Below are 25,267 nucleotides of genomic sequence, written 5' to 3'. Positions count from 1 at the left end.
AAGGTCAAATTTGAAATAAGTAAGGAATAAGGAAATAAGGAAATGAGGACTGGGTAAACAGTTCTCCGCTCCCTGAAAGGGGTCACTGTGGTCAAGGAAAACGGGAAGACAGAGTTTTTCTTCCGTGGAAATTACATGCTAGTAGAAAAAAAAAATAAACAAATATGAAAAAATAATAAGTAAGGGAGTGATGAGTGCTGAGAAAAAGAAAAAAAACAGAGTGAGGAGACAAAATGATATAGGGTGCTGTTTTGGATAGGGTAGTTAGGAAATGCTTCTGAAGAAGGGAGGGTTCAAGAGAGACCACACAAAAAAAAGGCACTAAAAATACATGGCGGAAGTGGACTCAAAGCGGAGGGAAGAACAAGTACACAGGCCCTGAAGTGGGAAATACCTTGATCTAAGAACAAAAAGGCCAGTGTGGTGGGAGCAGTGTGAGCAAGAAGATAGATGAAGAAGTGTGCCGAAGCCAGTCCCTCCTCAGCATCTGTTTTCCATTCACGCTCTTTCGAAGGACTGGGGCTGATCCCAGCCTCCAGCCAGCACTTGGCTGAGTGCTAAGCTAAACTGTCCTCCTCTAAGGGGTGACTTTGCCTGCCATGCACAATCACGTCCAAGGCTCCTAGCGATAACAGTGACACCTCCAAAGGCTTCATTTTACTCCACACTATTTCTCAGAAGTTTGGGAGGATCCAGATTCTCAAAGAGAAGGTGAAACCAGTGTCCAGCACCAATCCTGAAGGGGGTGAGGCCGAGAGGGTGAGACGCAGGACAGCCGCCCCAGCGGGAACCACCTCCAGGACAGGTCCCCACACTGTGCAAGATGCATCAACTCCCCAGGGGAAGTATCTCTGTGAATAAAAAGAGCTGCCTCATCCAGTCTCAGCTTTGGGTGAAACATTATCTCAATCTTATTTTTTTTTCTAAAAAGAAGCCTGTGAGAGCGATTCACTAGTTAATCTAACCTTAGAATAGCATTTGGCAAAGCTTGGAGGGACACAATTGATACTTGCTAAATTAATTCAAGTTGGTTTGACTGCAGACAGAACCACATTCCCCCAGGAAGTCAAACTCCCCATCAGGCAGAAAGGGACTAGAGCCTGTCCTGCGAGTCAGCCACCAGGACGAGTCCCGTCTCCACCACCTTCCCCCTCAGCACTCCGCCCCGGCACACCCACACCCGCACCTGTGCTGGCAGAACAGACCCCGCTCCACGTCCAGGGAGTGGGCTGCCCAAGCTGGGGCTGAGTCACCTTCCATTCAAGGAAGCACATGCGCAGAGAGGCGAAAACGTCTCAGTAAGCAGACTGCCGTTTGCTTGGAGGTGTCATCATCTGTTTTTGAGTGGAGCCTTTTATTCCTCTCCCATTTCTCTCTGTGTGGCTCTAGACCTACATGGCCTCCGTGAAATCCTGGTCCCCCCATCTACTGGCTGGGTGCATTTAGACTTCCCATGCCTCCAGTTTTCCATCTGTGAAATGGGAAGAACAACAGCAGAGCACTGCTGTGTGGGTTATAATGTGTAAAGCATGTGTGTAAATGTGTAAAAGACTTTCTCTCCTTCAGAGTAAGCCCCCAGGACATAGTAGCTATTTTTATGGAGAAATCTTTGTTATTTGCTGTTTTCTAAGCGTTTAAGTCTAGCTTCAGTCTATTCCTGGTGTATTCCTTGCAGCTGCTAGTTTGCATCTAAATTCATCTTTCAGTATAATAAGGTGGTTTCCTCTTACCCCCTCTCTACTCCACCACACACACACACCTTCACCTCTACGTCTACCACTGCAAGCACTTGAAGAACCTAAGTCACCTAAGTCAGAAAGAAAAAAATCCTCCAGTGACTCCAGAAAGTTAAATACCTAAAACCATTATCCCGATCCGATGTATTCAATCCATGAACAAAGTTGGTGCACTTGGACTTCCCATCTCAGGGTGAGTATCTACTGCTCCTGGCGGTTCATCACTTGGGAGGTTACAGAAAGAATCTTGTCCCTAGATTTGATCAACAGTTACTGTGCTGCGGCTACCTCTAAGTATCGATTCAGCTAGTCCTGGTATCTCCAGAAGAGCTTAAAGCCAAGAGAACCCTGCACAAAGCTCACTGACAGGCCCAAATTCTCCTGGTGGGCACCTCCTGGGTCTCCAGTAATATGCATTCAGAATACGTACCTTTCTTTAAACAAAATGGCACTTAACCAAGATCGGACATGGTATCTAAGTGAAAGTTGGGGTGAACACATACTTCTTTGTCCTCTTTTGGGAAAGGTTCCAGGTGAACTCGCTCACTGCACAAAGGTGCCTCAGAAACAGGGCCTGCCTTTGCAGGAACACTGGCCTGGGGCTCAGTCTCCTGTTCCTTTTCGCTCCCTCCGGGAGCTGACCTCAAGGGCAGCAACAGGCAATGCCAGCTCCTCGCGGAGTCCGTCCAGTACAGCTTTAATTGTCCTTAGGCCTGTGTTCCCCAGAGTCAAGCATCTGCTCAAGTCCAAGAACCCTTCAAAAAGCCAAAGTAAATAAACAAATTAAAAAAAAAAAAACATTCTCCATGGCTCACAAGTCTATTTTCCCAAGTTTTTCCCAGCTATAAAAAGATATTTCAACTGACAGGAAATAGTATCCCAACTGACACACTGGCTCCTGAGGGAAAGTTTAACTTCTCATCTTTCCACGTTTCATGTCGGCCAGAGAATCGCCCCGACTTCCTTTGAAGGCCTTCTAACATGCCCTCGCGGGTAATTAGGTGTGCAGGTCGTGAGTGCCAGGATATAACCTGACCCCGATGACACTTCTAAGTAATCCAGCTCACCGGGAAACCCCTGTCTTTATCCCTAATTAAAAATATTGTTTTAGTTAGCTCACAGAAGGAGGCCCAGGGATATGTGACGTTCTTTTTTCCCTCTTACGGCTGCTAGTAGTTTAAGAGGCAAATATTTTTCATCATGTGGTGGTCCATTTTGAAAAGATCCATGTAACTTGTTATGTTGTATTCTTAGTTGCCTAATGCTGCTGTGAGAGACCACCACCAACATAGTGGCTTAAACAGCACAATTTTTTTCTATTACAGTTCTGGAGAGCAGAAGTCTGAAATCGATCTTACATGGATGGAACCGGCTCCTTCTGGAGGGTCCAGGGAAAACTCTCTTCCCACTCCTGGAGGCTGCCGTCATTGATGCTCCTCGGCCTCATCACTCCAGACTCTGCTTCTGTCTTCACATCCTCTTGCTCCTCCTCTGACCTGCTTGTTTCCCTCTCATAAGGGACCCCTGTGATTAAACTTTGAGCCCACCCAGGTAATCCACTGTAATCTCCTCCGCATAAGATCTTTGACTTCATTCTTCTTTGAAGTCCCTTTTGTTATGTAAAGTAATGTTCGTAGGTTCTGGGGATTAGGAAGTAGACATCTTCTTCCGGAGGGGATTATTTAACTCAATACGCGTGACTTCTATTCATTTTGAATAAGGTGGATCCACCTGCACTCTTTTTTTTAAACAATGTCTTGTTTTATACATCTCAATATGGGTCCGGCGATAAAATCAAGTGTCCTCTGCCTGGCAGCCTGTACTCTTTTAATAGCTAATTTGAAATTCTGTCCTTTACTCTGCATTTTTTTTAGTCACTCTCCTCTAGGATCACAAGACCTTCTAACAATATTTCATTCTTCGTCATGGCCAACAGTTTCAATTTGCAGAAAACTAATTGTGTTAATCAGGACTCTTTTGACTGTCAGTGTAATAACATTATAATGTTATTAATATAATAATAATATGTCGGCTCACATAACTGACAAGGGATATGAATGGGCTCAGGCACAGAGGAGCAAGTACTCAATTACACCTCCAGGCATTTCTTACCAGCTCCATCTCTTTCATTTGCTTTCTTCTGGGTTGGCTTTTTCCGAGGCAAAGGCTAACGCTTCTAATTATTATCAAGAAATGGCCACCAAAAGTGCCTGGCTTCCAATCTACCAATTGACAACCCTAGCCAAGACACTGCCTCTTTCCCAAAAGTTCCAGCAAACGTCCCAGCGGGGATTCTCCTTGGCCAGGTGAAGGAGATGAGCACATCCCTGACCATTGGGTCTCTCAGTGGGACCTGGTGTTCTGACTGGCCAGGCCCGAGTCACATAATGTCCTTGAAACCTAGGGCTAGCATGTGATCCAGGCCACAGTACAGAGAGGGACAGACTCCTTCACCCAAGTAAAAGCATAATCAATAGAAGACAGAGAAATGGATAAGGCCAGACAAAATTAGTATGTCCCCCACACCTCTGTCAGACCCAGGTGGTGCCTTTTACATGGAGCTCTCATAGCATACCCAGGCCAAGTCTCTAAGGACAAAACTACCCTTCTTTAAAAGGCCACATCCTCACCTCTGTCCTTGAGCTACAGTGTTAACGGGTTGTTTGTGGAGTCTCAAATAACACTGGATTCAGGGGAGGAATTATTTTTTCCCATGCTTCGGGCCTGAATAGTGAAAGAATTATTTTCTGACTAAAATGACCAAATACTCTAGGACTGTAAAACCACATCACCAAAATCTGAACCCATAGTCAGATCTGTTAGCCCTGGGGAAACTGAAAAGAAATAAGTAATGCACTGTCCAAATGATTAAATGACAGCAATGAAAACATGATGTTCAGAGCACTACACTTTCATTTCCAGTAAGACACAGAGCAATGAGTAACCGAACTCTCCTGACTGAAGAGGGATCAATAAAGCTTTCAATCTCATGACCTTTATAGGCGTTTCAAGTTTATTTTCACAAACTAGTCCTTGGATGCTTGAAGTCAAAAACTTATTTTTAGAAAGGGTACTCTCTCTTCATCTAAGCGTAAACATATATTCTTAGTCAGATTTCAATGTTTTCTTATTTGGGAAAGATGACCTAGAGAAATAGGGAAAAATGATTACACCGATAAAGGAATTCAGGGAAAAAATCACAATTTACACACGTTTCATATTGCTGTTTTAATTTATATTTTAAAATTACAACCTTAGTTTCTCAGATTCTTTGTTAAAAATGATTGTTAACAGGTAGTATGAGTGACGTATATCCTGAATTAAGGAACTTGCCTGCAGGGGGCGCTGCTTACCCAATTTTTCTACTTACAGGGCCAGAATTTTATTGCAACTTTTAGTGGGGATCCCACTTACCCAGTGGAATAATTGTGGGAGTAACAAGGTTTTCTTAAATCAGAACATTATGTAAACAACTAAAAATTTAACAAAAATATCTAAACCTGCATTACAAAATGAGAATTATATACATTATTGTAACTCAACCACCCAGGATGAACAATAAATAATAAACTCTGAGATTTTGATATTACAATTCCTCCAAGGAGCTGGTCAGTCCATTACACAGTTAAAAGTATTTACATTTTTCTGATTACAGATCTTTTATTTCTTGTTTTTTTTATTTCTTCTGGTTCTTTCTAATTTTAGAAGTCTCTACTTTCCAGCTTACACTTACATAAAGTTGGAATTTTAAGTACAAGGTATTTATTCTTCATCATCTAAATTATTTTTAAAGTTTTCTCCTTAAAAACATTCTGTAAAATTTCTGTAACAATCTGTCCGCTTTTGGGGGTGGTCCTTCTCTATCAAAGTATGTGAAACCGTGATGAAGCAAGGAGCCCCATATTGCTCAGAGTTGCATTCATAGATATCCCATCTAGCAAGCAAAGTAATTTTAAAAAGGGATTCCAATTTTTCTTGAGTATATTGAGTAATATGGGAAGATATTCTATTTTAAATTCAAACTCTTCTCACTCTCCCCTGCCCCATTTTTCTCCCTCCTGTAAATTACTCAGGATCCCCTCCAGCTCTCTCCCTTTCCACAGCCTCTGTTCATCTGCAGAGATCTGGCCTCTCTGAATAAGTTGTTAAAGTTTCTCTTGCTGCACAACAGCTCGGTTCCACTGACTGCAATGCTGAAGACTGAGATGCTCAGCCAGCCAAGCTAAAACAAGCCAAAAGAGCAAGGAATGACAGCTTCTTTACAGAGAAAAACAAAATTTTCTGAAGCCCCAGAGGTAATAGGGAAGGGACACGGAATACCATGTAGCCCTGACGCCCGCCCGGTGTTTGGACAACTTCCACCCTTGTGTTTCAGCCTCTCTGCTGTCCCGTCTGGGTGAGGCCTGTGTGGCTTGTTGTCGGAGGGGCTTTTACAGCTATCTGCATTTTTTTTTATAAAGAAAAATAACTTGCAAACTGAGTCTGAACTAAAAGCCTTCCCTATTGCCCAGAAATCATGGATGCCAAGGCAATTTCAAGGAAAACCATTCAGGTAACCTTTCCGGACACTGCAATTGACTTACTGTCTGATCATTCACAGAGTAACAACTAACAGCGCCGCCTTTGCCTCTGGCCTGGCTGTGTGTTCACGCTCTGATTCCACAACTTTCTAACCGCAGCTCCAGTAACTTGCTTACCTCCCTGTGCCTCCGCTTATTTAGCTGAAAAAATGGAGAGAATATTATCTACCTTATAGGGCTGAGACACCCATCACTAAATATGACTTGCTTAAGACAGTGCCTAGCACACAGAAAAGGCTCACTGTAAATCAGTTAATACCATTTATGTCCCCTCTCACATGGGCTGCACAGACACACTGATTCAGGATATTCAGATGCTGTCTACTAAAGTACTCTTAGTATATACATGGTGTAGAAAGACTTCAACAAGCTGTAATTTTATATATATTAAACAATATATAACAAAATAATTAAATTTTATATATATCACAAAAAGTGCTATTGTGTTAAGTTAGAAAATCAAAGTAACTCTCATAGTCTATCCCCTGTGCAAGCAAGCCTATCCCCTGCTAAGAAAAAACTCATGTACATACATGTTGTGCCCCTACATCACCAGGGTGAACTTTTTGAGCAAATTTAATTTGCCGGACAGAGGGTCTGCGATTCCCAGTCTGAAGCTGTGGCCATTCTGAGCTCTAGGCAAAGGGGATGTCGTCCCTACGCTGCAGTCTGGCCTGGCTCACTCCACAGCTGTATTGGGTCGAGAATCGAGTCTCCCTGGCCACGCTGGCCCAGAATGCCCCCTTAAACTGTTTCACATCACCAGGCTTAGAGCCTCACGCAACACTTGCCACAGCTCTACATGCATTTTGTGAACCCTCGTTTACCGGTTCTGAAGCTGGCTGTAGTTTTGGACTTAATGTTCTTTCTGCTCTGGAAGCTTCTTTAGTCACTTTCCTTGTTTTCTGTTCTTAATTTGGATTTAGCCTTTTCCCTCTGCTCTAAACCTTCCATCCCAGATTACAGCCTCACGTTTCTCTCATGTACAATAGAAAGTAACATATATGATGACTTAATGTTATTAATGGCTATGAGAAACGGTTATTGTAGGTGCCATGCATAAGTGCCAGCTCTATTACTAATTATGGATCGGTCCATCCACATTTTGAAAGCATAGATTTTTACTGGATGGGGTAGAATTTGAGATTCCTACTCGACCTTCATTGATATCGGAAGGGAGGGGTTATGCATTGGTAGAAGATACAGTGGGAGCTCCTGCTAGATGGCCAGGCACTACCACTACCTCCCTGGCTGGAAGGGAGCAAGGGGCCTGGTTACATTACCCTTCATGGCCTCTGCAGACATCATGGGGGAGGACTGGTGTCATTACTGCTGGGCAGGTGTGGAAATCAGCATGGTCTCCAATACTGCCTGGAAGGCATGAAAGTCCCAGCTGCTCCTCCTCCGCTTTCTCCATCCCCGTGGAGGTTCTTAAGGGGAAGCCGGTGTCACAACGATTACAGCCTGTGGACGGTGGAAACCTAGGCTTCCCAGCTCAGCTTTGGCTGGCTTGGTTGGGCAGGGCCGCACCTTTTTCTGTGGTGCTCCACTAAAGCAGAGCAATTACTGTCCAGCCGTGTTCCGACTGCTAGCTGCCACTTGTCGGCACTTTGGCTGGAGAGCAGGTCCGTTTGGTCTGGTCTGCATTGCTGGCTGCTCCGGGTTGCTAGTGTCTTTAGCCCCAAGTCTGGGACGTGTGAGGCAAAAAGAAAACCGGAGAACACATCACCTCTGGTCCTGAGGTCTCAGCCTGCCTTCTTCCTTCTACCTTTCAAAGTCATTTCATGTTTGTTTTATAATGTCAGGAGTTTTGGTTGTACTTAGGAATAGGTAGATTTTTTAAAAAAATGAAGCTGCAGTAAGCTACTGTAAACACTAGAGGTCTCTTCTAACATTTTTTTAAACTGAAAAAAGGCTAATTTTTAGCATTCTCAAACATAATTCTGAGAGCTTAAATTGCTGTTTTAACTAATTTCCAATTCCAAAATATCCAAATTTTCTTAAATTTTATCTTAAAAATAATCAGCTTTATCTAATTATTTTCTCAAGATTGTGTTGTTCAAGGGGAGAGGTTATCGGTCTGACTCAACTGTGGAATTATTATTATCATCCAAATTAATCAGTTTATTTTTGACACATTATATTAATTGAACTCTTAGTATAAAAAACACATCACTGCCTTCAGAAACATTATGATGTAAAACTACAAAGTAAAACTTAAAATAAGTTTTCAGAACTTCGAAATTAATGTTATTATCCATGTATCTTTTATCAAAAAGCATTCATTGAAAATTTAAATTGTTTCCACAACCTGAAGAAAAGTATTTTACAATAAAAATCTTTCCCATTCTCCCCATTCTCGGTAGCTGGAATAGAACAGCACATATGACAACACTAGAATTTTTAAATTTTTATTTACCAGATGTCAACAAAAAATTAGTTGCATACTGCATCTGGGAATAAACAGGAATTCCTGGGGCGAGTCTAGTTGGTTGTCAGCTCCCGCTGGCAGCGTCGCCTGCTCAGAACCTCCGGCCCACATCCGTCCATCTCCCTTCAGCCCGGAGTGAGCCGTCTTTCCAAGTGTCACCACAGAAACTCACCCTGGAACTCTCAGCGCCTTTGGAAATGCAGATTGTCTTTCCAGTTCAAGTGTAGGTAAAGGTCATAAACTGCCCCTCTAACTCTGGTCTCTGTAAGCCCTTGGCCATCTAATAATTTAAAACCAATTCTTTACATTCAGGTAGAGCCATTCCCATGACCTCCAATTGGACCAACAAGAGTTTACTATTAAATCACTTCTGCATTGAGAAATCAAAATTTACCATAACAAAACATGGATGCCATTTTAAACCAAGTTTCTCTAAACTTTTGACCTGCGTGCATCTGCGAGTGAAGAAGGTGAGAAAAAAAATGTACTTTCTTTCTGTCCAAAGCTTTTTAGTTGTCTATTATTCAGAATTAGTGGACCTGACAGCTTAAAAAAAAAAAAAGTAAAAAATCTGCATAACCAAAGACATCCCGCTGTGAGCTCTGAAAGTGTTGCCTGTGAAACAAAGGCAGATTCACTTGCCGCAGGACCCGGGGCATCAATTCTGTAAGATGCGACCTGAATAGTGCCTGCTGGAGTTTCCCAAGGCCTTCTCCTCCCTCCCGCTCCCTCCCACTGCTGCTTCTACTAGGTTTTCTCTTCCACAGAAACCAGCACCAGCCTTACAGGCTTCATGGAGGTTTTTGAGGAACAAATGAGGTAAGAAGTATGAGCAGAATACTGAAAGTCCGAAATAATATTTAAGTTATCACTGTGAACAAAATTTAGTCGTTTAACTTTTTTTTCCCCAAAGATGGAAGCGACATTACTGAAGCTTGGCAGTAAGTTAGAGTTTGCTGGCACCGTAGGGGGAGGGTTAGGGAAAAAACAGAGCAATGTATAAAAAATCATAGTGGTCTAAAATAATTCAGAGCTTGGAAAAAAGCACAAGTAATATTTGTGCAGACAGAGTAAGAGGAGAGACTGAAGAAATAGACAGGGTCCACGTCCAGCCGGACTAGAGGGGCCTGTCCGCCTGCATGCGTGAAAACCTGATCAAATGCAAATGGGAGTTCAAAGCCAGGAAAAGTAGAGGTTCATTCACTGAGGAAATGGTGTCAAGCCTGGAGGGAGTCACAGGTAAGCTAATGCTCAAAGGCTGGCTCCCCAGTGGCTTCCAGAGAATGGTTTCTATAGGGCAGAAATCATTCATCTTTGTGGCTAAATGAGTTGGGGGTGTGAGCCCTACTGATTGGTTGGGATCGGTAGGGAGTCGTTGGTAATTGTATCAGGTTCTGATGTCAGCAATGGCATTGTTCTGTCTGTTTTGTTTTTGTTTTTGTTTTTTATTTTACACTCTTGGGAATCTCCCCTTTTTAAAAAAGATTTTATTTATTTACTTTTAAAGAGAAGGGAGGGAAGGGAAGGGAGGGAGAAAGAGAGGGAGAGAAACATTGATCAGTTATCTCTCATTCATGCCCTGATTGGAACCAAACCCGAAACCCAGGCATGTGCCTTCAGAATCGAACCAACGACCCTTTGCTTTGAGGGACGATGCCCAACCAACTGAGCCACACCGGTTTCAGGAGGGTGAGGTCCCATAGATTTGTTCGGCTTTCATTGGCCTTGGATTGAAGTCACGATGTTCTCTTTAGTTCGACAGAAACTCTGTTTCTGTGGTCAACAGGCTGGAAGCTTTGTTCTTAAGGCAGTTTGATCTCTACCAGAATCTGGCATCCTTAAGGGCTTATGATTAAGGAAGGGAGTAGAGAGTCGGAAGGAGAAAGGGTCATGTTAAAGAAATGGAGTTTCTGTGTGGTTACAAGCAGCCTAGTATTTCAAAAGGAGTGTTTTCTTTATTCTCCCATGATAGGAGGCCCCAAGGGCTTTAATATTTTGTTAAAACCAAATGAATCTGTTTACACTTAGAAAAGATCTTACTAATGGTTCTTGGAGAAGCAACTGGAAAGGGTGATACTAGAGATCAAAAGATGAATTAAACTCACACACACAGACAACAGTATGTTGATTACGGGAGGGGAAGGGGGGAAGAGGAGGCAGTAGGGAGAAAAGTGGGGATAAAGGGTGATGGAAGGAGGCTTAACGTGGGGTGGTGAGCACATAACACAGTATATAGATCATGTGTCATAGAACCGTACACCTGAAACTTACATAATTTTGTTAACCAGTGTCATCCCAATAAATTCAAGAAAAAAAGAAAGAAACCAGTTAGAAGCCTGTTGCCTTAGTCCAGGAAAGAAATAAAGTCCTGAATTAAGGCAGTGACTATGGGAATATATATTGAACATGTTGAATAAATAGAACCTCTGGTTGCAAGTTCTTTGGGGGGTTGGGGGGAAAGGGAGGTATTAATGATGACTCTCAGGTTTTCTGACATGGAAAACTGGATAGATGGTTTTAAGCACTGTTGTTAGGTTTTGGTATTGTATATTCATAAATCTCTCAAGAGTCGACCTCTCCTTAATTTTGATTTCTGTGGTCCTCCACAGGCACCACTTTCCTAGGCTGTGTTAAACTATCACCCGCAGCAGCTCCATTTCTTTAGCACGACCTGTTTCCTTTCTGGCTTCTTGATTCGCAAGGGCCTGGTCCAGTCTAATGGCTCCATGAGTCACTTGCTTCCTTTCTTTCTTTCCACCACCTTTGGAGCCCTTAGGACATCAGGTTCCGGTCAGCCATCAAACTGTCTTAAGAACAAAGCTTCAGGTGTCGATCAAGGGAAGAGATTTTAGGTCAAATTAAAGATAACAACCTCTTTTGGGTCCTTGCTTCCAAGATGACAAAGAAAAGAAGGAACAACGGTCGAGCCAAAAAAGGCCACGGCCATGTGCAGCCTATTCGCTGCACCAAGTGCGCCCAATGTGTGCCCAAGGATAAGGCCATTAAGAAGTTCGTCATCCGAAACACAGTAGAGGCCGCAGCCGTCAGGGACATTTAGGAAGCAAGTGTCTTCAATGCCTATGTGCTTCCCAGGCTGTATGTGAAACTGCATTACTGTGTGAGTTGTGCCACTCACAGCAAAGTGGTCAGGAATCGTTCTCGGGAAGCCCGTTCTCTGGAAAAAAATAAAATGGAAATTGTACTTACAAAAAAATAATAAAAATAAAGATAACCAAAAAATAAGCAAAATATAACCAAAGACACTGAAATAGAGAACAGGCTGACAGTGACCAGAGGTGAGAGGGGAGGGAATTTCAGGGGAAAGGGGAAGGGTTTACAGGAACAAGTATAAAGGACACATGGACAAAAACAAGGGGGGTGTGGTGGAAACGGGAGAGAGGTGGGGAGGGCTGGGGGGTGGGCTGGGATGGGAGTAAAACATAGAAAATTGTACTTGAACAATACTTAAAATAAAATTTTTAAAAAAGATAACATCTTGACTTCAGCTGTGTGACAGCCCTAGGCCCCTGAAAGTGCCATGGCCCCACGGACCACAAAACCAGACAGGCTGACATCAGGACCTGACGTAAAGATCGGTTGCTTTCCTTATGCTGAGTGAAATACGCCAGGCAGCAAAAGACAAATACCATATGATCTCACCTTTAACAGGAACCTAAACAACAAAAAAGAAACAAGGAAAATATAGTCAAAGACACTGAAATAGAGGACAGGCTGACAGTGACCAGAGGGGAGAGGGGAGGGAATTTCAGGGGAAAAGGGGAAGGGTTTACAGGAACAAGTATAAAGGACACATGGACAAAAACTAGGGGGGAGTGGAAATGGGAGGGAGGTGGGGAGGGATGGGTGGGTAGGCTGGAATGGGAGTAAAGGGCAGAGAACTGTACTTGAACAGTGATTAAAATAAAATTAAAAAAAAAATCGGTTGCTTCCTACCCTCGCCCCAACCAATCAGTAGAGCCCAGGACCCCACCTCCCTTAATCACCATCATTGATAAGTTGTCCCACGTATTTTCCGTCCCCATGCTGGCCATCAGGGAGCCAGCTCACCTGTGGCTTCAGGCGTGGTGCCATTTCCTTAAAAATAAACCTTTACATTCTTTCCTACAAACTCCTTTTTGTGTTCAATTAGATTTGGATGTGCACAGGAGAATGAATTGCTTTAATCTGGAACAAAACCAAGGTTCTATTATGCCTTGTGTGAAACTGTAAATCATCTTAGCTTGGTGTTATATATTTTATATATATATAATTCAGCATTCAACAATAATTGAAAAATGAAAGCATTTCATTCTGCAATGACAAGTGGTCTTATATTTTCTGCAGAAAAATCCACTGAGGGAGCAGGCATGTATAAAACTAAAATCAAGTAAAATAGGCTGGATTTATTAATAGGTATTAATAATTATGGGAAATAGGTGCATAGAAGGGTACAGTCTACTACCCTCTCTACCTCTGTATGTATTTTTAAATTTACATGATAAGCACAATTTTTTTAAACTAACTAAAAATCAAATTAAATAGGTGTACAAGTTTCTTAAAAAAACATTTCTCACCCTGGCTGGTGTAGCTGAGTGGATTGAGCACGGGCTGCGAACCAAAGGGTTGCCAGTTCGATTCCCAGTCAGGGCACATGCCTGGGTTGCAGGCCAGGTCCCCAGTGGGGGCTGCATGAGAGGCAACCACACATTGATGTTTCTCTCTCTCTTCCTCCCTTCCCCTCTCAGTAAATAAATAAATAAATTAATAAATTAATTAATTAATTAATTAAAATAAACATTTCTAAAGACATTTTGTTCAAAACAAAAGGCAAGAGTATACCATTCTGGGAATTCGGCAATGACGGCAGGACAGTTTTTGAATCTCTGAATTTTCCTGTAAAATTACCATCAGTGACTCCATGGAAAGCATGGTGGACTATTAGAGAATAGCTGTAGAAACTGGGAGTGCTCTTTGGAGGTTTCATTATACAGACGATTTCAGGGGGATTGCAGGGAGATTGAAGATGTTGGATGTCCAGGGTCTGTTTGTATGAATCCTTGAAAGTAATAAACCATACCGACATGCTATGATAAATCCTGTACGAAGGAGAAAATGCAGAGTGGAATCTATGGATGTAGAAGGGGCCACGTACTACACCTTGCAAGCTCAGGGAGGCCTGCATAGCAGGTCTTACAACATACAGAGACCAAAAGTAACCACATAGGATGGCAGGAACATAAAAATTTCCTAACTAAAAGTGAACACGACAAGGAGTCACATCCTAGGCCTATGGCTTCCTTGAAAGGTCAATCTTTATTTTAGGTGAGCATGTGTGTTGTGTTTTTGCATCTGAGATAACAAACCTCTCAAATGTCAGAGTGATCTCCTCTCCCACATCCTCAGGGCACTCCCACCTCTCCAAGCAAGAGGCCACAGAGCTCCTCCATTGCTACCGTGTTCCCCAATGCCATCTCCACAAGCTGTAAATGTTCACTAATAACTCTCCTGTACCCACAGATGGAAAAGCACTGTCTATTTCTCTTCCTCTTTATCCAGTCCCAGAGATTTCCCTCCTTTGCTTTCTCCCGCCTCCCTAATCTATCACCAGTGGATTTCAGGTAACCCCCTTACATATTCTCCTTTGATTCTGATGTGTAAAGCCAGTGGATGAACTGCCATTTTTCTGGAGTATTTTCTCAATTCACTGAGATTTTGCTTCCTGGCAATTGTCAGTTTGGCTCAAATAAACTCATAAAAATTCTCTACCGGTCTGGATGTTTTCTTACATCAACAAATCCTAATTGACTAGGGCAGAAACAATAGGAGCAAAGGAAAGAGAAGGGCCAGATCAAATTGGGGGAGACAAACAGAAGAGGAACATCTTGGGAAGTACACTGTCATATATATATATATAAAATCATTTTGTGAAAACAAAAGAGAGTGGTTGGGAGTCAAAAAATTAGAAAAGCTATCCTGGCTCATTCATCCCTTTTAAGAAGACAAAAAAATGCATTTTATTTAAAAATGATGTGCAGTAAAGGATTTACAAATCTCAAACCAACCTGTTATTATTAGAAAAAAAGAGAACCGGGGATACATTAATTTTTTACATGCTATGAAATAATGCCAGGAATTCAAGCTCACAAAATGGATGAAAACTGTAACCTAATATTTCAATATTATGTTAAAATAATATAAGGATAAATAGTATCAGCTTTGATAAAACATCAAATAATCAGAGTTCCAAAAAGTTTATAAATAAAATAGGTAAAGACAATGTTAAAGGAGAAAGTGAAAGAACTCAGAAAACATTCAAAATAATAATTTGAGAAACTTAAGATAAACCAAATGAAACACAGTAACACACAACACAGAATGCTTCAAGGGAAGTAGAAGATGGCAAAGGAGGAAACTTTTAAAGATCAAACAAATGAAGAAAGAGATGAAAAAGATTAGAAAGAAAGTGAGAAAGTAGTAGACAGAAAACAAAGATCTAATGTGTATTAAAGGGGGGTTCTTAAAAAGGAAACCTAAATAATTGACATAAATGCATGCTAAAATCTAAAATTCAATAGAGCTTCCTGTAGGAAGGATGTATAACTATTTATTGAATACACACCCTGATTGCATGAAATAGCTGACAACTCACAGTGCAAAGCCATTTTCTAACAAAACTTAGCCTTTTCCTTGGGGGAGGAGGATGTCCTCTGGGCATCCCTGAAAAAGATCACAGTATTTAAAAGGAAAAGAAACTCAGATTTCCCACTAGCACTCCTTTATGCTAGAAGACAGTGGCATACCACTTTTGATATGCCCAAGAAAAGAAAATGTGAGCTAAGAATTTTTATATTCGGCCAAAGTGAATTTTCAAGTGCAAGAATTTTCAGACAAATATTTCCTAATGGATCTAACTTTAAACAACCAAAATGACGAGAGAAACAGCATCATAAGGATGGGGAAATAGAGCGAAGATTATGAGCCTGGCCTATTCATTCCAGGCAAACCTCCGTAATTTTGCACGAGACCGCAAACTTCTCCTTGTTTCGAGCAGAGTTGTTTGCTTTAGTGGGCCTGACATTTCTAGTTGAGATGTAAACAACTGAGCCAACCTTCACCAGATTTCTAGGGAACATTTCTGGAAGGTTCAGGACACAGTTGAAACAATGAAAGCAACATTTGAGTCACCTGGAGATAGTATCAATTGCTACCTAAAAATAGATTGATATTTATTGCTGCCTAAGCAACAGATCATTAATATCTATTGCTGCTCCCAGATTCCGTGGCCAGGAACCTGGCAGCAGCTTACCTAGGTGGTTCTAGCTCAGAGTCGCTCATGATATTCCAGATAACTTGTCAACGGGAGCACCAGACAGCTCAAGGCTTGACTGGGCTGAGGGTCCTGTTTCCACACTCACTCACAGTCTGCAGGCCTTTGTTCTCACCTCCGGCCTCTCCCTGGCTGCCCGAGTGCATTCAAGGCATGGCAGCTGCTTTCCCCGAAAGCTGGGATCCGAAAGAAAAGCAAGAACTCAAGGCAGATGTTATAGTCTTTCATAATCTAATCTTGGATACTACCTACCATCACTTCTGCCTTAGTCTTGGTCGGACAGACCAACATCTGCCAACCAAGGGAGGGGAGGGGAGAAGGGGGGCTGGGGAGGGGAGAAGGGGGCATAAAAACCAGGGAACAGGTATCACTGAAGCCTACTTCGCAGTCTCAGAGATGTAAATCCCTCAAAAATCACGTAATTAGAGGGAGAAAGATCTGGATTTCAAACCAAGATCTACGTACGTCCCTCCAGAAACTCTTCTCTTTGTAATATATTCAAACCACGGTGGAATGTGCATTATGAATGTTCTAGATCTTTCCCTTATAATCAAACTATACCAAAAATAAAACCAGCTTTTCTGAAGAGTCTCATATCTACACTTTTAACAGCAGGGTGACAGTGTGGGAGGGATGTAGAGAGAGAGCTGTCTCGCAGGTTGCAGACTGGGTTGTAGCTTCCCTTGTAGCTCTCCCTTGGCAGAAAGCAGAGAAAGGGAGCGAGCTCTCACAGACTCTTGTAAGGGCACTAACACCACAAATGAGGGCTCCACCCTCATGACCTACATTAACAAAATTGTTTTACTCTGTAAAACTGTACTCACTGTGTACATTCACTGTCCTTTTTTTCCCCTTTTAGTCTATCTTCTTATCTCTCACCCACTATATTTACACCCATATTTCCTTGCCTGTGCTCACACACGAAAACACATCTTCTCCCTTCACACTTATGTCATACCAAACACTTTTACTGTTCTTTTTGCACTGCCAACAGTTTCTTAGAGAAACAGCAGCCTGATCTAAAAAATTAACCAATTAATTTAGTGAAATGGTGATGCCAATTGCATTTGAATGCATTTCTCGGTGGTGGGACAAAAGTTTATTTTGTTTTGGGGTTGGAAGTGAACATTCCCCAGGTTACTGTGCAGAGGACGAGGAAGGAGTTGAGTAAGAACGGACCCCCATGAGCTCGACAGAAGCTGTAAGAATTGGTTCAAAGATCCTAAAGATCTGGCAGTTGAGCATTCATAACCAGCCTGAGGATGGGGATGAAAGCATTTTTAAATTTGTTCTATGAGAACCACTCTTTGATATGGTGTGAATCACAACAGAAGAACACTAAAAAAAGAAATTGTTTTCCTAGGGCTTGGTGGGTGGGGGGCTGGGAGGACAGGGAAAGAGGAGGGCAAGGGATGGTGAGAAGGAACTAGTTTATGGTAGAAGTAAATTAATAAAATATTCATAGGGGAATGACAACTCCACTGTGGTTGATTTAATAGGTATTATTGACTTCTATCCCACTTTGTTCCAAAAAACACATTTCAAGTACTGGTTTGAAGATCACTTAAAGCTCATGGAATCTTTAAGCTTTATATTCACCAAATCCCTCTCTGTGACTGTCACCACAGGGCGGGTCCTTCCTGTCTGGGTGGACAAGCTTGATTAACAGACACGGACAATACTTCCCAGCATTGAGAGTCTGGAGGGCGGTGGCATTCCCCAGTCAGGAGAGAATCAGGTCTTCAAAGAATCAGCTCCCTGATATGAGCTCCAGCAAAGAGTCCTTAATCAGTGTGAAGAGCAAAAAGGACCAGCTTCTGGTAGAGCCACCAGGAAGGGAGGGGAACCTAACGTAGAGTTATGGGTCAGATTAAATCTGAAGTTCAAGGCTGAGCCTGTGTAAAAGTGATAAATTCTGGGTTCCTTTCTGGGTCTACAGAAGAAGAAAGAAAAATGAAACATTTATTAATATTGCCCTGGCTGGTATAGCTCAGTGGATTGAGCACGGGTTGCAAACCAAAGGGTCGCCAGTTCAATTCCCAGTCAGGTCACATGCCTAGGTTGCAGGCCAGGTCCCCAGTAGGGGCCATGTAAGAGGCGACCACGCATTGATGTTTCTGTCTTTCTTTCTCCCTCCCTTCCCCTCTATCTAAAAATAAATAAAATCTTTTAAATATATATATAAAAAAGAAACATTTATTTATATTTTGTCTCTAAATAGAGATATTATGTAAATTCATGGATAATTCACTTCCCCTGAACAAAAGATTTCAAGTGGTGTGAGCTTGTTGAACCTATCCCACCATCCCAACAAGGATCCTCTGCTTTGGGAGAACTCCGAGGACTTCCTACTCTATGGGAGTAAAAGAAAACATATCTAAATTTCTAAGGTATAATCATTCTTGACTGACCTTAAAACACACTTGAAATCAAAGAAGTAAGCCACTCGATGCACAAGTCAGATAAACCCTGGATTCAGCTATCAAGTGCAAAATTATGTGCTTTAATCTTCAGCTAATTAAATAAGCTTATCTGATAACAACCCAAATCTGAGAAAAGACACAAGCTTTTGCTGTTATCATAATATCCAATATATGGGACAAAACTCTTTTTAATGGGAAACATCTCAGTGCTATCGCTACAATTTCAAGAGTGGGATTTCCTGTCATTCAAGGGCTCTGCTCTACCCACATATATCAGCATTTTAATTTTGAAAAAAAGTTTGCCATATAACCCAAATTTGAATAACCATAGTTATTTTTAAGCTAAGAAAAGTGAATATACCCATAATAAAGTCCTTTTTATTTTTTCTATTGATGCCAGGAGATATAATAAAAATTCTGTTCTTTTCATTAATTTTTTATCATCCTCATGATAATCATATTGTCAATAAAGCTAATGAAGACCCTTTGTATGGATTCTTCACTTATTATTGATCTTTCATTCATCTGAACTTCTGTAGCCACGTAAAACTGAACTTAAGTCTTTTATTCTTTGCTCCTTCTGGTTAATGTTAAATCCTTTTCAGCCTTGTTAGGTCACTTGTTTGTCAATATACCTCAATAAAGAAAAAAATAACTTAGAAAGAAGTCGTTTACATTGTGAATATTCTTCAGTACTGGACACAATTATAGATGTACCTAAATAAATGTATGTTGGCTGATTTTGATTGTCTAATTTATCTGTGTAATTTGGATCTTCTAACAAATGATAAGTTGTTCATTTATTTAAAAGCTTTACAATATTCCAGGCACTATTCTAGGTGCTGAGAATAGAGTGGCTATCGAGAGAGAATACACAAAAAACAGTAATGACCCTGCATCCCGGTTTCAAGAAAAACAAGACAGGTTCACAGGGACTTGTTCTGAGCCTGGGAATTCATTCAGGTGCAATGACGACCTATCATTTGGTTGCTCCCTAAGGAATAGTTGTCAGTTTCACAAAGACTTTAACATTACTTACCTTTGATCAGTTTCTTCAGCTCACAGGCCCCCTCTTATTCAGGACTTCTGCATACTAATGACCTCTCCTCCCATGGCTTCCACATTCTGACCTCACTGAGTACAGCTTTTGCTTTTCTTCGCATTTGCACAGAAATTCCCCAAAGAGAATGCAATTACTTTTTCTAGCTACAGTTCTCATTCTAGGACCTTCTTATAGACTGCTGGCAAGCCTACCGTGGGCTACTCTTGGGCCAGGCATCTCCTTTGTCTCAGCTGTGATCAAGGCTGCTGGATAGGACATGATCATCTTCGGGTCACTTAGTCAAGTTTTTTCCCTATAGCCCGAGAAATGGGAGACACTCTGCCATAAGACTAAATTGAAGGCACCTTGGTTCACTTTAGTGAAATCTGTAAATACCCAGCATCTAGAAAAGTGCTTAGATCATAGAAGTGCACAACACAAATGAAATTAGCTCATTCAACTACATCTGGAAGCATTATACTTATTTTCATCTTAGTGGTACATGTGACACTGTCTTGACCCTGAATCAATTTTTGAGTCTTATTTGAAATGGTCCAACTTATATAAATTAAAAAAAAACAAAAACCCTCACATATTCTGATATGCTATTGCTTGCTTTCAAATGCCCTGGACTGTATTTATTTATTTCCTCTCTTCTATAAAATTGGTCACTTTTTGTCCTAAATCTACTTCTAATATTATATTCCATGCTTAGATGATTTTCCCATAATGAAAATTGTTATGACTTTAATTGCCTAGGAAATAAAGCCTTTTCTAAGATTCTTTAACCTTGATGCAATGTTTTGATCACCTCTATAAATTTTCCTGTTACGTAGCCATGGCATTGTAAAAACTAACTGGGCAGTAAGTATAATTTCAAACATAGGCAGAAATTTTACTGTGCTGGCCTTGTGTTTGGCTAAAATGTGAACATTGGAAAAAGTACAATTACATTTCTCAGTTCCACTGAATGTTTTGTCTCACTCTAAACCAGGTAAATTCTCACCCATGTCAAGGTCCTTCTTGAGTGCTGTCGCCTCTGTGGCAGTGTGCCCAACTCACTTCCATTAGGTTGTTGCCCTTTCCAACCTCTGCTTGTTGACAATCTTAGTGGATATTCATAAAATCATTCACCTCTCCAGTTTGTAACTTGATCCTTCCGTTGCTGCACTTCCTTTATTCTTTGAATAAACTATTTTTAAAGGAGAATGATATCATGGATTCAGGAGCTTCCTATTTTTTCTTTTTTTTTTTTTTTTGCACAAATGTAAGTGTAATAATGCCCTGAAAAATACACTAGTATGCAGACCTAAGAGGTGTGTTTAAAAACACACATCCTCAGCAGCCTGCATCATTCGAGAACATTCTGAGATTATCAGTGAACTCGAGGTAAGTCATATTAAAACATCAATGAGCAAAAACTCTATACCCTGGCTGGTGTAGCTCAGTGGATTGAGTGCGGGCTGTGAACCAAAGTGTCGCAGGTTCAATTCCCAGTCAGGGCACATGCCTGGGTTGTAGGCCACAGCCCCCAGCAACCGCACAATGATGTTTCTCTCTCTTTCCCTTCCCTCTCTAAAAGATAAATAAAATCTTAAAAAAAAAAAAACAAAAAACTGCCCTGGCTGGCGTATCTCAGTGGATCGAGTGCGGGCTGTGAACCAAAGTGTCGCAGGTTCGATTCCCAGTCAGGGTACATGCCTGGGTTGCAGGCCATGATCCCCAGCAACCGCACATTGATGTTTCTCTCTCTCTCTCTCTCCCCCTCCTTCCCTCTCTAAAACTAAATAAATAAAAATCTAAAAAAAAAAGGTTGTGCTTAATTTAAAAAAAAATCAACTCTATACTTCTCAATAGAAGGTAAAGAATTACAGTTGAAATATTTCAAGGGCTTTAAAGGTATATATGAAAAAAAAAAAAAGATATATGTCTGGTCAGCCCTGTTGCTTAGGGAGGAAGCATCAGATGTTTGCCAGGACTTTCTACAACATTCCTAAAACTTTGGAAAAGTTCTGCTACTAACATGACACAGACTGAAGTGTCACTGTTATTGATTATATCTGATGAACACTTATATCTTGAAACCCTGGAGTAGAGACTACAAGTCCTTTGCTACTTAAAGGTAATCTAAAACATAAAAGGGGGGGCTAAGAGGCATCATGGCAGATTTGTCATTTTCCTGTTTTTAGCACATAATACAAAAAGTGATGACGAAGAGGTTATTGTTCAAAATATCAGATTCTTTACATTTCTCAAAACTTGAGAAAATTAAGTTTTTTGAATGGTAGAAATTTCGAACATTGCATTAACTAGAGCTTAGACTGTTGTTTTGATAGGGGTATTCCTGGGTGATGTGTTTTAAATTAAAAAGCTGATAGAGGTGGGCATATAAATACACACAGTAGTTCATTTTTTAAAAGGTACGGTTGAAACTACTGCTTTTAATCACTAAATTTTGAAAATCTGGCCATCAAAACAAGCAGAGGATTCTCTACCGAAGGGCGTTATTACACTTCGATAATAAAAAGCATGCACAAGTAGTGGATTAACTGACTTGTTTTGATGGCCAGATATTCAAAATTTAGTCACTAAGGGCAGCTAGCACAAATGCCTGAGAAAGATTTTTACGTTTAGCCAGTGGCCACGTTAGTATTAGGAGTCAACTCCTTCTCAGGCTCCTGCACATTTTGTCATGTTTGGTGCCTGGGTTCCCGTATGTTCCACTCTGACTTCGGAGGCTTCCCAGTGAAGGACGGATAGTACTTCCATTTATTTCTTATGGGTAAGACATGAATCCTTGAATTCTTTTTCTTTAAAGATTTTTATTTATTCATTTTCAGAGAGAGGAGAAGAGGAGGAGAAAGAGAAGAAGAGAAACCTCAGTGCGGTTGCCTCTCGCGTGCCTGTACTGGGTACCGGGCCTGCAACCCAGGTATGTGCCCTGACGGGGAATTGAATTGGCAACGCTTTGGTTTGCAGTATGCACTCAGTCTCCTGAGCCACACCAGCCAGGGTGAGTCCTTGATTTCAAAATGTGCTTAACTAGGTTGTTGCTTAACTGACTTTTTGCCTTTAAACAAATAGGTGGGTGCCCTTCTGCTAGACTGAAATATTAATCAGACTTATCACACATGAGAATTCATAGACATAATATTTTATGTACTTACTAGAAATCCTAAATCATTAGCTAAATTACACTCTTAGTGGTCATGGTCTTGAATGTCAGTTTAAGGTCTCTGAGGTCCTGTTTCTCAGTAAATACACTAGGGATCAAACTATTATGTCCCACATAGATTTTATTGGGAAACGTTGAGAAGAGACAAATATTATGTAAATATACAGTGATACCATCTTCATTTTTCACTGAATCTCAGGAAACACTGTGAATTCTAAATATGGTTTGGTTTGTGTTAACATTAATGACACTAATTCCTTTTCTTTACATCAACAGAAAGCTACCTAAAAGAATGGGCTATTGGGCAGTTTGGGGACTAAATAGGTCTTCTCAGCCTCCCAAGGATTCGCCCCTGCTCTGAGACCCAAGGGCTTTATTATACTTCGATAATAAAAAGCATGCATGATTCATTAAGAATATAGACAAGGCTTTCTGTTATATTTATTTATTTTCCAGCTTATACAAACTGGGTGTAGAAGCATAAACATAGTACATTTCTACCATCTTCAACAAAAATATAACCAATATGTACAATTATTGTATTAAAAATACAAAAGGGATACAGACTCCACCAATGTCTTTCTAAAAGACATACAGGTACAAGTAGTATCAAAAGTATGAGGAAATCACCAGTTAATTGTACATTCTGCACTTGACATCACAGAGCGAACTGAGATTAGCAGTCCTAGGTTCTACAATTACTTAATGCTTAGAGAACATTTGTGCAACTTGTGGTAGAGCTAGATTTCTGTATTTCTATATGCACATGAGGTCCATAGCCTATATAATAAAACTGGCAAATAATGCATATTACATGTAAAATTACAAATGCTTAATTGACAATGTAATATATAAGTAGACAAATGTCATGATACAGAAGAGAATTATTAAATAAAGCACTGACATTGTTTGATACAGTGAAAAAACACTGCAATTCGACTTTTTAAAATTTGAAGCTATTTACGTTTATCTACTGATCAATATGATCAGCTGAATTTAATGGAAAAAAAATCCAAGACCAGCAGTTCCTCACATTTGAGTACTACTCGGATTGGCAGCCTTCACTTTTCCGGAGTCTGTGCAAAAACAACACAAAAATAGAGTGGAGGGGTCATTTCAGTCATTATAGGGTTAATAGCAGCTGTGAGCAGGTGGTTGCTACACTTAGGCCTTCTCTATCCATAGCGTCCAAAAAGCCACTTTCAGGTTAGTCTCAGGTGACTAGCCCACCTGGCAGAGGCTGGCACATCTAATCAGGTATGTGATCTTCTGATCTTCAATCACGTTCAAGGCTTGTTTATTCCCTAAAGCCAATTCGGTCAGGGGAGGCTGTCTTGAAAGAGCAGTATTCACAGCTGGCACTAGCTCCAGCATCCCAAGCTGCTTTCACTGCAATGCTATCCAGTTATAAACGCTTCTCTTTAAAAACAAACAGAAGAAATCCCTAAAACTAAATGAACAAAAATCAAAGACCATAACTTAAAAAAGGGGGCGGGGGTTGCCATCCATCTCAATGGAGCAGGACACACCCTCAAATGACACTGTCCTGCACTCCATAAGGCTCAGACACAGGACACAAGGGTCCTAGTTCCCTCCCCTGGCCATGTGCAAACAGTTTTACAGAAGATCCCCACCCACTGGGGAAGGGGTGGATGGGGTGTCTTGGTATCTAAGTGATTGGCTAACAGTTTATACTTCTCCAGGATAGGGCACTTCACGGGTGAGGCCTGAAGACACGGGAAGACGGGGTTACAAGCCAGGTCTTCCCTTCTTCTTGGTGTGACTACACCCTGTCCGGCGTATTTGGTTTTTCAGAAACCCAGGCTGGCAACCCTACTTAAAGGTTCAAAATAATACTGTAATTATTAAATGGATATAACATTTACTCTTTAAACACAATCTTTAAATTCATTTTAAAAAAAAAAAGGAGCACATTGTAAACAAGTGGACAAGCACTGTACTCAAAGGATTTCATTGTTTTTCTTGGTCTTCCTTGGTGGGTTAAAGGCCCCGAGCGAGAAGTTCAATGGCTAGCTTTTCTCATTATCCCAATGAGACCAAGTGCTAGGACTGGATTGAAATCTAAAAGGAAGATTTTAAAAACCCTTCCAGGCATTGAGAAGTGCAGCCAGGGTGAATCATCTTGTTGTGATGATCTTGGAATTTGGAATGATACTGTGTGATGTGGCAGGCAGCAACAGTGGGAACTTGAAGATTGCTGCACTGTGCATTTCAAGCAACAAAGTCTGAAAAGTGCCAGGGCAATTTCTTCACAGTATTTCACATGCAAAGGGGAAAGGAAGACGGGGAGAAGAGCCCCATGCTGCTTTTAAGGCAGGGAAGGAGGCAAACCGGTCCACCATCCTCAGAATGTGAGTTCCAAGGCTCCAACGCTAGGGACGTCTTCTTGTGCTCTCCTTGTCGGTGGCTCACGCTGGGTCCAGGAGAGCCTGTGCCTCAAACAGCAGATACTTGTTCGTCTTCTGCAAACATAACCAGCACAGAGAGAAAAACAGGTTGATGAGCCAGTCATGCTTGTGCTGATAGAGAATA

The 25,267-nt window shown here is 41.2% G+C and overlaps 1 protein-coding gene across 10 annotated transcripts in view; it reads right to left on the bottom strand.

Annotated features, from left to right (window-relative positions):
• Window positions 1-23,143: 23,143 nt before the first annotated feature.
• The window catches only part of RAPGEF2 (Rap guanine nucleotide exchange factor 2), a 220,847-nt gene continuing 218,723 nt past the window's right edge, over window positions 23,144-25,267 (bottom strand). For all 10 annotated transcript variants that reach the window (XM_045830833.1, XM_045830836.1, XM_045830837.1 and 7 more), the window contains one exon: window positions 23,144-25,197. In XM_045830833.1, the coding sequence (XP_045686789.1) occupies window positions 25,172-25,197 (26 nt within the window). In that variant the 3' untranslated portion in view covers window positions 23,144-25,171. The remainder of the gene's footprint in view (window positions 25,198-25,267) is intronic.

Source organism: Phyllostomus hastatus, unplaced genomic scaffold (assembly GCF_019186645.2).
Source record: "Phyllostomus hastatus isolate PE091 unplaced genomic scaffold, TTU_PhHast_1.1 phas_contig_159, whole genome shotgun sequence".
Classification (NCBI taxonomy): Eukaryota; Metazoa; Chordata; class Mammalia; order Chiroptera; family Phyllostomidae; genus Phyllostomus; species Phyllostomus hastatus.
Note: the sequence above shows the minus strand (reverse complement) of the source record. Positions and strands in the feature narration are given on the sequence as shown.